At 36.4% G+C, this 14,483-nt stretch overlaps 1 protein-coding gene across 6 annotated transcripts in view; it reads left to right on the top strand.

Moving 5' to 3' along the window:
• The window catches only part of PAK3 (p21 (RAC1) activated kinase 3), a 361,927-nt gene that overhangs the window by 234,321 nt on the left and 113,123 nt on the right, over positions 1-14,483 (top strand). For 3 of the 6 annotated variants that reach the window (XM_006082231.3, XM_023756794.1, XM_023756800.1), the window contains one exon: positions 4,663-4,864. In XM_006082231.3, the coding sequence (XP_006082293.1) occupies positions 4,690-4,864 (175 nt within the window). In that variant the 5' untranslated portion in view covers positions 4,663-4,689. Of the gene's footprint in view, positions 1-4,662; positions 4,865-14,483 lie in introns of those variants that run through there. The other 3 variants (XM_023756787.1, XM_023756777.1, XM_023756774.1) reach the window with 1 other exon arrangement.

The raw sequence follows: 14,483 nt of genomic DNA, 5'->3' as shown, positions 1-14,483 counted from the left end.
ATGATTGGCATTTTTAGTTGCATCCTATTCAACATGTATGCCAGAGTATGAATTTTGGCCACATTAGGGAGAGTATAATTGATTACCTATCTCTCCCTTGATTCCTGATATATGCAAATTGGTGCCTTTTTTTAACCTATGGGGCATTCTCTGTATACCTTGGCACTGCACTGATTAAGATAATGCATTTTGGAGGAATGAGAGAATGATGGAAAATTATTTATAATTCCTAATCATTTCATTTAAAGTCCCATGCGTCTTGATAAAAAGATTCCTCTAAAATTATTTGCAGTAGATATCCGTGTCAAAAGGCAAGTCAGTGAAGAGTGGTGTGTATGTGTTTGTATATGGGCCTTTGTATGCGTGCCCTCATGCTTTGTGAGGGGAAAGGGAAAGAGAGAGAAAAAAAGGAAGATGAGTGAGGGGGAAAGAGGAGTAATCTCTCCCAGTACTCTGCAAAAGGGATGTTTAGGCTCCTTGGTTATCATGAGACAAGAGGCTCACTTCTTTTTACTGATGAATTTATATTGTAATTACTGAGTGCTGGTGAACCTCATTAAGTCCCAGGGGCTGGATTATAAATATATACAATTCACAGAAGCCATTTGAATTCTCTGTGAAAAACCTAGTACTCAAGTGTGAAATCAATCTGTGAACAGGTATAACAGTTTTGATGCTGGTTGTCCATTAAAGTTAGCTGTTTCTCTACAATGCTAAGGGCCAAGTTCTAAAAGTTAAACAAATGCTCTGTGGCTAGATCCAATGTGCCACTCACTTGTAAGTTCCTGTTCTGTTGCAGAAGGGAATGACGGCAGTTAAACTTTAAAGATAAACATTTTTTAATTGGGTTCCTAGAAAATAATGGTGTTTTTATACAATTCTTGGAATAGAGCCTACAGCTGCCCCAAACAAAATAGTCTCTATCAAGATCTTGGAAATAATGACATCATAGTCAGATTGAACCAGCAATCCATTAAACAGTACGCTTTGTAGAAAGCTATATCAGGGGAGGAACCTGCTTTGGTAAATTGGCATTGTTTATAAACACAACATAATGGAATCCCCCTTTTATCTACATTTATGGAATAGTTGGAGATATCTCCCACTTGGGAAACAAATACATTAGCAGCAAGGCTTCCTTACAGGTTCCTACCCTTTCTCCATCAGTTTTCTAAAAGTGTGCTTTGAAGCATTTGCTTTGAAATTGAGTTAATGATAACAAGATGCTCCTGCATTATTCTTTTGTCATCAAATCAGAATTATTTGGAACCATTAGAAGAAGATGAAGATAAGTTGTACCTTGTAAAGAACTGAAGTAATCCTATATAATAAAAGCCTAATATGCAAATCGGCCAAAAGGTGGAATGACCAGTGGAAGGACCAGTCACTATGACACACACTGACCACCAAGGGGCAGACGCTCAATGCAGGAACTGCCCCCAGCCTGCAGGCCCCTGGCCAGCCAAGGCGGGTGCCAGTGAGGGCCTCCTGATCACCCCTCCAGTTGCCCTACAGACTGGCCCTGATTGCTGGCCAGGCCTAGGGACCCTACCTGTGCACAAATTTCATGTACTTGGCCTCTAGTAAGAGGACAATTCAAGCAAAACCAAACTGAACTATATAGGTTAAAGAAGTGGTTATTTGGTTCATGCTACATGTTCCTGGTGTGGAACTAGACAAAAATTCTTCAACTTCATTTTCATGTCTATAAAATGTTTGTTTCAACTCCTCTTATAATCTTCTGATGATTTAAATGGAATTGAAGCAAATTTAATTTACTGGGCAGTAGAAAGTATGCTATATAAGCTGGGTCCTTTGAAGATGCCTGTGATATGGACCACATCAAGTGTGTGGAGTAGACATTTTAGTCAGGAATTTCTAGTGTAATATAGGAGAGTATAGTATGAGTTTTTTATTCTTTTTTATTACAAGTAGCCCTTTTCTCCCAACCTAAAATATACCAGGTCAAATAAGGTCAGAATAATCAGGCATCCTGAAAAAAAAAAACAGGGCACTTACCTTGTGAGTCTCTGGCCAGAGCCCTTAATTAGGAACAAAGAAGGCCACTTCGTTAGCCACACCCATTTATCAAGAACAAAGGAGCCTAGTATTTTCAATTACATAGGTGCCCTAGAATCCTGACTGGCCCAGACTCTAACTTGCTTTTATTGTGCAAGACCAGCTCTGTATACCATTTTAAAGAGGCCATGCATGTTCCTCTGACTTCTTCATCTCAAGTAATCAGTCATCAGAAAATATGTATCATCTGAATATTGTGGCTCCTCTCTCCCTGTGATATATATTTTTCAGAAACCTCTCTTTTAGGTATTTCTATTTAAATACACAGTTCTTTTGCAATAACTTTAAATTTTCATTAATTTTTTACCAAAGTTCAGTATCATATGAGGTAGATTTTGTATAATTGAACTTTATTTAATAATCTCATATTCAGACATCATTTTTGAACTGAGAAAAGTAAAACAAACAAACAAAACCAAAGAAAAAATAGTGCTTTGTTTCTGGTGGCAAATTCTTCTCAGTGACTAAGTTAAAACCTTCTCTGTCCAAAACAGAATAATGCCACTGATGAAATCAGTCTTAAACTCACTTTTATTTTGGGGAAACAATGAATTTAGAAGGGCTAAAATCAAATACAAAAGGGAATGTAAACCCATTAGCACTAGTTTCATATTCTAATTAAAATAGGCACTAGTATATCCATGAGCAGGCCTTATCTTTGACATCAGTTAGTTTTAATTTTGCTGTATACTGTAGTTTCACCTACATAGGAAAATGTGAGACTTGTCAAGTTGTTGCCATTTGTGACAAAACATTTAATACTGAATATTTTCACTATCATGCTAACTGAAAGAACAACAACACAGAATTGTTCTTCATTTATTAAGATAATGCAAGTCATGACACTTAGGAAAGGAAAAGAGATCTCTTGTCCAAATCAAGATCAAGCCAATCATTGTTAGTTGGTAGTCATCTATGCAGATGGAGAAGCTATTGATAATCACTTATTCTTTTTTTAAAAAAATATGTTTTATTGATTTTTTTTCCAGAGAGGAAGGGAGAGGGATAGAGAGGTAGAAACATCGATGAGAGAGAAACATGAGAGAGAAACATCGATCATCTGCCTCCTGCACACCTCCTACTGGGGATGTGCCTGCAACCAAGGTACATGCCTTTGGCCGGAATCAAACCTGGGACCTTTCAGTCCGCAGGCCGACGCTCTATCCACTGAGCCAAACTGGTTAGGGCGATAATCACTTATTCTTAAATATTCACTGGCTGTATATATTTGAGAAAACTTAGAACATAGTAAAATTAAAAAATTTTCTACATAAAATGATGTAACCTAGTTAGAGTTCAATACTGAAAACAATAAGCATAGTAACAATTAAAGAGCTAAAAATATTTATGATAGATTATTTTTCATTATAATAGGTAATGAGGAGATCCTGGTTTTATTGTTGTACTTAGATTTGTTTATAGTAAATATTGTTGGGATAAAGTGATGTGCTAAGTTGTGTTTGGAGAGTTCTTTTGCTCCTAAATGAGTGCCAGTTAATATTTGAATTTACAGAGATTTTGTTGCAATGAAATTTGATTTTTCTTGTATTCAAACTGGAGATTTACTTGGAAGCTACTCTTAACACCTGACTTACCATGGCAAGTTTCAGGTCCCTAATGAAGGACTTGAATTGGAATAGGAAAACAGCTGGAAACAGAAACATTTCCTTGGGAAGTCCATGCTTTACAGTTCACCTTACCCTCCCAGTGGGATAAAACCCAAATACATTCAGCCCTAAGCACAAAATGCAAAAGTAATGAAATTAAGAGCAAATAAGTTGCTAAAACCCAGACAGATTCTTGCAACCATGTTACCCCTGTCAACTTCTTTGTTCCCTGTTCCAAGACATAAAATATGACAATGAATAAGCTTTTAGTGTCTCCTCAGGAAGTGTCCTCTCCTTGGAGCTCCTCTTTGCTTATGGTGACATTTGGTTCAGCTTTATCTTCTACCTGCTACCTGAAGATGGGGAATCATTTCTTCTATCTGTATACCCAAACTCTGCTGAAACTACCAGGGCTACTAGATTGCTTCTCAGTTCTTTCTCATAAAACAGTAGAATATATTTTGTAGATCAGGTACACACAAGTGAGAATCAGACACCAAAGGCATCCCAATGTCAAAGCATTCAACACATCATTCTTATGGGCCATTAAAATCAACAGCCAAATCTGTGTCAATTTTGGATTCTAAAGAGGTTGTGCTACCCTACCATAACAATGATCAGGATAGAATATTTAAAGAAGAAAGATTGCAGCTTGTTCATGAAAAGACTTGGTGTACAGCAGAAAATAGAGTTTCATCGTGAGAAAAGGAAGGGACCTTTTATGTGTTTGTGTGTGCATATTGAAAAGCGATTAATCATAGCCTTCACTTTTCTCTTAGAGAAATTCCGCTGTTGGTCATTAGGGAGGCAGTACCTTTTCCTCTAGAAAAGAAACCCCTCAAAATGGTCAATGAAAAACCTGAGGCAATATGATACCAATACCTTTGTTTCTAAGATATTAGAATCCCTATATTTACTAGATTGTTTTATAGACCTCTCCTTTCTTAACTCCTGTTTTCTCCTCCTCCTTCTTTAGGAGCTGTGCAATTAGTTGTAACTGAAAATGTCTGACAATCTGGATAATGAAGAGAAACCCCCAGCTCCCCCACTGAGGATGAATAGTAACAATCGGGATTCTTCAGCACTCAACCACAGCTCCAAACCGCTTCCCATGGCCCCTGAAGAGAAGAATAAGAAAGCCAGGCTTCGCTCTATCTTCCCAGGAGGAGGGGATAAAAGTAAAGTATCAGTGGCCGGGCATTGAAAAGGGGCTAGTTTATTCTTTCATTGTCACTTTCTTTCTTGGGTAGTCATTTCTTGAGCATTAGTTGTTTAGGGACTGCCTGATATTTATGTCTACTTCTTCAGAGGTTGCATTTTGTCAGAAGTTAATGTTTGATTGATGTACTGTGGTATACAGAAAATATACTTATGTTGTATTTACCTTTTACATCATATTGAATTCATAGTGTTAAGCCAAGGGAAATCATAGCAATAATACTGTCTTGAAAATATAAACGACTTTCTTTCTGATAACTTAGAGAAGAATTTACAGTAATCTTTTCTAAACTGCAAGCTCTCCTTATTGGAAATTGAACTATAGGTGGATTTACTTCTATATACCTTTTTGACAGCTGTGAAAATTTTGAACTGAGTATACAGGAGTCAGTCCAAGTCATTTGTTTTCTTTCTCATCTTCTGTCAGTTGTCCCCTACACAACCAGCCCTATTTGCACTGGATATTACAACAACATATTATCATTTATCCTTGTGTTGTTCATAATACCATTTGGTGCTTAAATATCATATGCTGACACTTTGTAACACTGGGGGGTATAAAATATCTAGTAAGTAATTGCCAGGTTGCATTAATTAGCCTAAAGTTTAAACATGGCTTCTATAAATGTGACTATTGAGGCAGAATAGAGTGGATGAAGTACAGGGACAGTTACCACAGAAACTTGCCAAAAGGGCAAGAAGGGTGATGTCTTTAGAAGAGAAAAGGAACATTCCTCATCTGCTTCTTCAAGGCAAAACAAACGGCTTCATAGGTTGCTTTCACGGTGTTAATGAATCCATAATTTGTACCATAAGGAAAACCCAAATTCTTATTAAGGTCAGTATTGTCTCTTGTGTACCTGTATCATTTAAGAGATGTTTAATCCCTTGTGACATAAGTATGGAAAACTTGGAAATGATGTTAAACATCTGTATTAAATACAAGCAAAATAATAAGGAAACACTTTCCATGTATGGGATCTGTGACCATGTAAGAGAAATTTTTGAAGAAATATTTTCAGACACTGAAATGGGTCCAGAAAAAATATTTGCTAGGAACAAGGGATAGTTTGAGAAACTTATGGAATGCCATGACCTAGAGACCAAGTTTTATGTTACAGTGGTGCCAAAGAACGAACTACCAGAGCCTGCAGTTTCTGTGTTGTATCTGCCACAATTGCAGAAAATAATTGAAGCAGGGGATTATGTTTCTGTGCAAATCTGTGCTCTTGAGACCACCATGCTTTGGAAACCCTTGAACAATCTCATTTGTCCTTTTGAAGAGTAGGAGCCAACTGATGCTAGTATGAGGTCAGCAAAAATAGGGAGGTTTACATTTGTGGTTTGTGCCACTACTTCAGGTGACCTCATAGTGAAATCATTACTACTCTACATGAAACTATGCCCAAATCGTCCCAATAGAAAAAACCTAAGCAAGTTTCCGATGCATTTTCATGCAAACAGAAAAGCCAGGATGACTCCTTCTCTCTATAAGGAATTGTTTGAAAAGTAATTTCTTCTGGAAGTTCAAGACTATTTTTTTAAAAATCTTGAATTCAAAGTCCTACTGATTTTTCACAGTCCTTTCAGAACCTCAGATGTACTTGCCAATGTGCATCTTAATGTTAAGGTTGATTTGATAACTACTCTCATGTCTCAGATCCTTGAGGCCTTAGATCAGTGTTTCATCCAGTCATTCAAGAAGACTTAATGCTAAGTTAATAATATAACTTTGTTGTTCAAAATTTCACAAAGTTTCCTCTGTCTGAAGATCCTAGTGCATTGGATTTCTACACCATCACTAATGCTATATTCTTAATAAAAGAGAAATTTGATAGTTTAACAGGGCCTTTCATTAATACAACCTGAGGGAAAATTTGGCTAGATATAGTGGAATATCTTTCAGCAGTCCCATCTGAAAAAAATATTTGGATCAAGAAGAGCCTATGGGTGCAGATGAACATTTGACACAAGCAGTCATTGGCTAAAGTTGAATCTGAACCTGTTGACACTAACCCACATGATGCGATGCTGCTAGAAGATGACTTTCAGAAAAATTCCAATACTCCAGAGATGATTAGCATAAGTGATGATGAAGATACTTAGGATGTATGGAACTGTAGCAACAGAAGCAAATATTTTAGAACAAGATTAGCAACTCCCCAAGAAAGTAGGGAAAATTGATACCTTTACATGTCAAACCTTACCTCTTCAAAGCTTGAGTAATTTAGCAGAATTATATAAAGAGATATTCTGCTGCCTTAAAAATATGTCACATTGGACAGAAACCATCTTCAGCGGGACTTAAGTAATCAAATACCAGTGCTGGAAAGCTGATAAGCTGCATTCAGACGAAGGTTGAATGCTTTACTTGAACTCTATAAGAAGATTCTAAGAGTCTTTTGACAACACCATAATGGGAAGAAAGCAAGAGCCTAAATCATCAAGTAGTGCCATTTATATACCAGTGTTGGACAGTTGATAATCTGACTTCAGAAAAGCTTGAATGATTTAATTTGAATTCTATATCCAAGTGCTAAGGTGTCTTTTAAAAAGACTTGAGATTGTACCACTTAAATTCACTTGCTTGATAGGGCTAAAACCACAAGCAAATCATTACAATTTTAGGGTTGGATTTAGATGACTCTGAGAGTATGGAGAGCCATGATTTTGAAATAGTCCAGCTCTGTTCATTGCTTCACTGTCCCTCCCATTTTCCACTGCCGTAATGAGTGGTACATCTTCATTACCTTTGAAAATCATTGCAGTATCTAAAATGGAAACTATGTAGAACCTGTCATTTTTACTAATTTAAGCTATGTAAACTTTCATTCTTTTTATGTAATGTACTATTGTTATTGTTTTATTTTATTGTGCAAAAAAGTATTTATGAGGGCTTTCAAAATTCACATGTAACCTCACTTTTCTTACTCTTTTTTTAACCTCCTAAAATCATAATTTCATCAGCTGAACTCCCCTACTTTGGGAGTCATTCAAGAATAGCATCTTTATAGGTAGGGAGTGGTTACTGTTTCTATGTTTCTGCCTCTCAGTGACTGATTAGGTTACACCACTGTCAGTCTTGAATGAATAGAAAGAACACTGGACTTGGGCTCTGGAGGCCTGGGTTTAAGTCTACCTGTGTCACTGATTATTGTGGCTTTGAGCTAGTCACTTAGTTTCTCTGAGCCTCAATTTCATCACCTGTTAAATGAGAGAGTAATATCTAGCTTATCTCACAAGATATTGTTGATAATCAAATATAATTATAAATATCAGGATACTTTTACAAGTAAATTTAATAATATTAAAAATAAATAAATAAATTTATTAATTATTAAAATGTAAAATAAATTTTATAATTATTAAGTGCTTAATGATTGTGAGGTGTTTTAGATTTGCATCATTCTGGCCCTTACAAACAACCAAAAAGCTAGACTTTAGAATTCTTGTTTTTTTAAGTAACTTTGTTACTGACTAGAATTTATATGTCAGTTATAGAAAATTGAAAAATTGAAACTGCCCATAATTCCATGGACCAGTGATAACTGATTAGGTTGGTATTTTCTTCCTAGTTCTTCTTTCTCATTATAGAGAAGTTTTTCATCAATATCAAAAACTTTGGAAAATAAACACAAGCAAATAGAAAAGAAATCACCCAAATTCACAGATCTCAGAAACAATGTTAACATTTTGGTGGATTTCTTTTCAGACTTTTTATGGCTATATATGGGGATATTTTTACATAGTTGAGATCATAATATATAATTTTATATCCTGCTTTTTCACTTACATTTTTTATCATGAATATTTTCCTACATTTTAAAAAGTTTTCATAATATTATTTTTGAAGTGTATAATATTTCATCATATATTGGCATAGTGGCATCATGGTTTATTTAATCATTTTCTTTCATTGGATATTTGGGGAACTTTCTAAATTTTTTATATAAATAATGTCACAATGTCTACTTCTTTAATTAAATGAAAATACTTGCTTTGGTGAAAGATGTTTTTGTTTGTTTTATTTTGTTTTAAGAAGTCTCTTTAACTACATTTCATTGAACAAATGGAATTTCAAGAGATAGGTAGAAAAAAAAAGTAGTAGTAGATGTAATTTCAAGAGTGACTATCTTTGTTGGAGACTATTCCAAGAGCTGAATCATGATGTTAGAGCAACTTTGGAGAGACAATTTACCACCATTTTATGATACTTCACTATAGGAAAGTTTTCAGAACTTAGATCAGGAAAAGAACATCCTTAACAAGTGGTTTTGTTTTTATTTTATGTACCCTGTGAAGTGTGAGACTACTTCTCTTTTGTTGGTTTCTAGAAACCATTTACTAGGTTTCTCTTTTGTTGGCTACTAGAAAGCTTGGAGCCAAATATGTGGCCCATGCATAGCACTTGCCATGGGGACTCTATGGTATGTATGTGCTTTGTATTAGCTTTCTTCCAGGCTCCATTTTATGTTCCTATCATTTTTTAAGATTTTTAAAAAATGTTTTTATTGATTTCAGAGAGAGGAAGGGAGAGAGAGACAGAGATAGAAACATCAATAATGAGAGAATAATCACTTGGCTGCCTGATGAACGCCCCCTATTGGGGATAAAGCCTGCGACCTGGGCATATGCCCTGACTGGGAATCAAATCATGACCTCCTGGTGCGTAGGACAGTGCTCAATCCACTGAGCCACACAGGCAGGGCTGTTCCTATCTCCCCGCCCCCCTTTTACTTTCTTATCTACTTTGAATTTATACTATCATTTGTATTTTGTGTATTCTTGTAAGCCACCTGATAGCCATTTTGGAACAAGGTGGGGAATAAATACATGAATGAATAAATAAATACATGAGAAAATTACAAAGGCAGTGAGGTAAATGAATCTGCCAGGACTCTGAAAATGGAATAGTACCTCTAAAAAAAAATAGTGTTAAGGACTTGAAAATTGGAAGAACATATGGGAAAGAAGCAGGTGAGGCTGCATTTGCAGGTGACATATTCTGTGTGATATCTGTGTCTTCTGAAGCATGCATAGCTGTCCTGTGCTGCACTTGAGTATCAGGTGTGTTTCAGAGGATATGCAATGCTGTGTGAAGGGCTATGTCCTTAGAGAGCACAATTTATGTACATTTTGTTTGTGGGAATCCAGAGAGATTTGGAAGCTGGTGAGCCTGGGAATGAAGTAAAGGCCCCTCTTCCTAGAGGAATATTAGAAGATAGTTGGATATACATAAAATCAAGACAAATAAGAAGTGATCTATCATTTACTGAGTGATCTACCATGAGTTCCTGTATGCTAAGCTGTATTTCATGCACTATACATGTATTCAGTCTTTCAATCCATACAACCATTCTGTATTATCCCCTTTTTACATATGAGGCATTTAAGTTCAAAGTGTTTAATTAGACAGCCTAGCACAGTGATGGCGAACCTTTTGAGCTCGGCGTGGCAGCATTTTGAAAAATCCTAACTTAACTCTGGTGCCATGTCACATATAGAAATTTTTTGATATTTGCAACCATAGTAAAACAAAGACATATTTTTGATATTTATTTTATATATTTAAATGCCATTTAACAAAGAAAAATCAACCAAAAAAATGAGTTCGCGTGTCACCTCTGACACGCGTGTCATAGGTTCGCCATCACTGGCCTAGCATCACATAGCAAATGATGGAAGCCAGAAGTCTCCCAGGTCTCTTGGACCCCAGACCCTATGATTTTTCTATTCTATCACTCCCTTGCAATATAACAAAGGGAATATGTGGGAAACTACATTCTTAGCATCTAGAAACCAGCAGTGGCTTTCATTTTCCCTTAAGAATATATGATAGTGTGCTTTGAAACTTTTCTCACTTTCAAAAATGGGACTTTTTTATTATCACCACTCAGTAGAAAAAAAGAAAACTTTTTCATGTTTTTATAAAATGATGGCAAGAAAATATTCTTCATCATAGAGGTGTGCTAACATTTAATTCAGGTGTTTTGTGGGTTAGATTCTCATTTAGTGTGTATACTTTACAGCAGGGGTGGGGAACCTTTTGTTTGCCAAGGGCCATTTGGATATTTATAATATCACTAGAGGCCCGATGCACGAAATTTATGCAAGGGGCTCAGCCCTCACAGCTGCGAGGCTTGCCTTGGCCCTCGCAGCCCCGGCTTCGTCCTTCCAGAAGTCCAGAAAGTCGTTCGGTTGTCTGGTCTAATTAGCACATTACGCTTTCATTATTATAGATTTGAGGGCCATACAAAATTACTTAAAAATGAGCCTGCTATAGTTGGTCAAACATTTAATTAACTCACTTCTAATGCCTTGGCAGGGCCAGTCCAAATGATTTTGTGAGTCTTATATGGCCCGCAGGCCGGGAGTTCCCTACCCCTGCTTTACAGGCTTGCATACTGCTTACTTTAGAAAGTTGAGGCTCTAAATGAGTGTGCTCATATATGTGAAAAGTTCTTAAAGTGCCACATAGTTTGTTATTGTATAGTTTGCCCTAATTCTTAGAGTATGCTATTTTCTATATATGCTATACAGCAGAAAGCATTACTGTGCAAAAATTATGTTAAAGAAGACTCTCAGTTATCCTTTATGGTCTTGTTAATCAAATGTTTTGGTCAATGCACGTTACTAACTTTCACCTAATTAATGCACAATAAAAAATACTTAGTGTGATAACTAGACTGAAAAGTATGCAATCTTTCTTCGGTGATGCTGAAGATCCTTTGGGATCTTGCAGTAGCTCAAAGTTATGATCATTACACTAACAATCAATGGGAATCTCTATTAATCGTGGGTTCTGTTATCAGAATGCCAGATGTCAGAGACTGCTGCATCCTGAATGGTGTTTACATTCCTCTTGGTTCTCCAAAGTATCCTGTACAGCTCAGAAAAGAGTGCTCTTTGGAGATCATTGCACTACCCTTTGGAAAGCCTGAAGGACATAACATCTTGCCTGTCCTCCAGGGTCAGTGCTGTGCCTCAGGAGAAGAACCTCCTGTGCAACTCCTTTACTCTTATAAGTCCTCTATGGTTGAAATGGGAATAAGGTGGGATAATGATGCACTCTATCTGCTAGGGCCTGTGCTTCTATTTCAAGGCCAATAAACAGGAAAATTGGGCACAAATATGGTAGCCCACTAAAACCAGCAGTCAAATTCAAAAAAAAAGTATGGAAGGCAGGATTGGGAGATATATGCACTAAAGGAAGTAAGTTATAGGGAGAAATAAATTGAGACAAGAAATAATGTTTGAGAGGGAGATTAAGAAGTGGAGAAGATACAGGAGATAGATGAGAAGGGAGAAGACAGAAAAGAGTTGTACCAAAAATTAAAATGAAGTATTGAAAGGAGAAAATGCTAGCTAAAGGATATAAAGTTACTTTCCTGCTTAAAGCAAATGAGGCTCCATTTTTTTCCTCTCTAACTTGTGCCATGCATAATTATCCACATGATCAGATTGTGTCTGGTTTAGGACATTGCCTCATATTTGCTTTTTGTTTTCAAACATTTTCCATTGAAACTGTTGCACGTGTGAAGTGGGTATAAATGAGAGTGAGACCAGTGTGTGTTTTCTGGAAGGAGATAGGTATAAAAGTCAGCTTCTTAGTGATTTGTCAGAATGATCACTGTTGCTGAATATCTTTGAAGATGATACCATTGGAGGTGATGGCTGTCAGCATGTGAGTGGGGGTCACTAGAAGGACCATCATTTCCTTTCCTCCATCATCCTCATGGAACACCCAGATTATGAATTGGGCTTGTAGGTGATCTTGCAGAATCAGGTTCCATTTTGACTATTTTTCTATACATTAAAGGCTGCTATCTTATGGAGGAGGTATATTGTTTCCCATAGCCACTAAAGACCTGGCAGGAGGAAATGGGCTCCCAATTTCACCAGAAAGAATGAAACTAGACATAAAGAAATTCCAGATGTGCTGATTGGGTACTATGATTACCAAGGTTCTCTATTGGGTCTCTCATGGCTTTAGCTGGTCCTCCTACCTGAGGGCGAGAGAATGAAACTTCGGCCATGGGCCTTCCCAACTATATACACCTGAGATTTGCTAATATAATGTAAGATATTATAAGAGCAGTGAATGTTTAAAACATCCCAGTTTAATCCTCTTTCAGCCCAGTAGTTATATTTCTAAGGACTTCATTCATAGCATGGAAGTGCTATATTATAAAAGTGTCAGATTATTTAGTTCTCCAGCAAACTCAGACACCCTGTTACTAAGTATATTGTTAATGAAATGATGTGTTTTGGATGGCAGTTATAGGAATATTCCAATGTTGAAAGTCTTTTTATATCAATTACCTCTTTCAAACCTCCTTATGATGAAGGCAAGGATTAGCCCAATGTTACAGAAGGAAGGAGTTTAGAGAGGTTAAATGACTTCCACAAACCTGTCACATTACTAACTACAAAGCAAGGCAGACCTAAAATTTAGATCCCCAAATCCCAGTCCAGTGGTGGCTGAATACTACACAGCTTGTCATAAAATAGGAGTTACCTAATTGTTTTGAAAATAGGTTTTAGTCCATGCATTATATAAAAATGAAATCTTTACAGAGGTAGGTGAAACCTTGGTGAATCTAACCCATTTTCTCAATCAGCCACTACAACAGTAGTCATACTTTTGTCTTTCCGTGTTACTCCTCCAGAGGGCCTAACTTGCTAGCAGAAAGTAACAGCCTTTGTAAAAAAAAATTGTTAACCCCCCTCCCAATTCCTGTGTTATTTTGGGGGCTTTGAAATTTTTTTCTATTACAAAGATATCTGATGCTCTTATGATTAAAATATTTAAAAACTCTATTAGAATATGATAGTCAGCTCTCATCCTTCCCCTTAGATTCATTCATAATTCAGTATTTAAAGATTAGGGCCCCTTTTCCCTTATCTGATCAATAGCAGTACGTATATATTTTGCTCAAGATGCTAGATTTAAACAAGAAATATATTGTTATGTAGAACTTCTTTTTAAATCTTTTACCTACCTTGCAATGTCAATTTCTTTAAATACTTTAAGCCAAGAATAAACTCTGTTTTTATGTCTAACTTTCCACTGTAATTATCACATATAGTTTGGAGTATTTCCATTTGGAAAAATAAATTTGAAGGCCCACAGAATAACATTTTTACCAAAAAATAGAGTAAAACTAGAAAATTAATCTCTCCCTATGTAAGAGAAAATATACATTTCATGAATCCAGGCGGTAATAAATTCCTTTGGATCCCTTCTCATAATGTGCCCCCAAACAGAATATTCTAACTGTTCTCAGGTACTTATTTATTCCCAAGTATAATGCTTCAGAAAGCTTCCTTTGGGGGGTTATAGCACTATGTGCTCTGTGACCCACAAGTGAGAGGGTGGAACAAAACAACTCCAGTGCTTACTTGATTTACTTTTCTGGTAGTTAAGTAAACACTAAGACATTTTAATTCTTAAAGGCCACAAGGGCAACAATTTGTAAAAGATCCCTGTGAGGCATTGACTAGCAGCCTCTTAGTGAATTAAAGAAATTAATAAGCCACTGAAAGTACCTATCACTCAGCTAAAGAGTCACCAAGTCA

Source organism: Myotis lucifugus, unplaced genomic scaffold (genome assembly GCF_000147115.1).
Source record: "Myotis lucifugus unplaced genomic scaffold, Myoluc2.0 scaffold_2, whole genome shotgun sequence".
In the NCBI taxonomy this organism is placed as follows: Eukaryota; Metazoa; Chordata; class Mammalia; order Chiroptera; family Vespertilionidae; genus Myotis; species Myotis lucifugus.
Note: the sequence above shows the minus strand (reverse complement) of the source record. Positions and strands in the feature narration are given on the sequence as shown.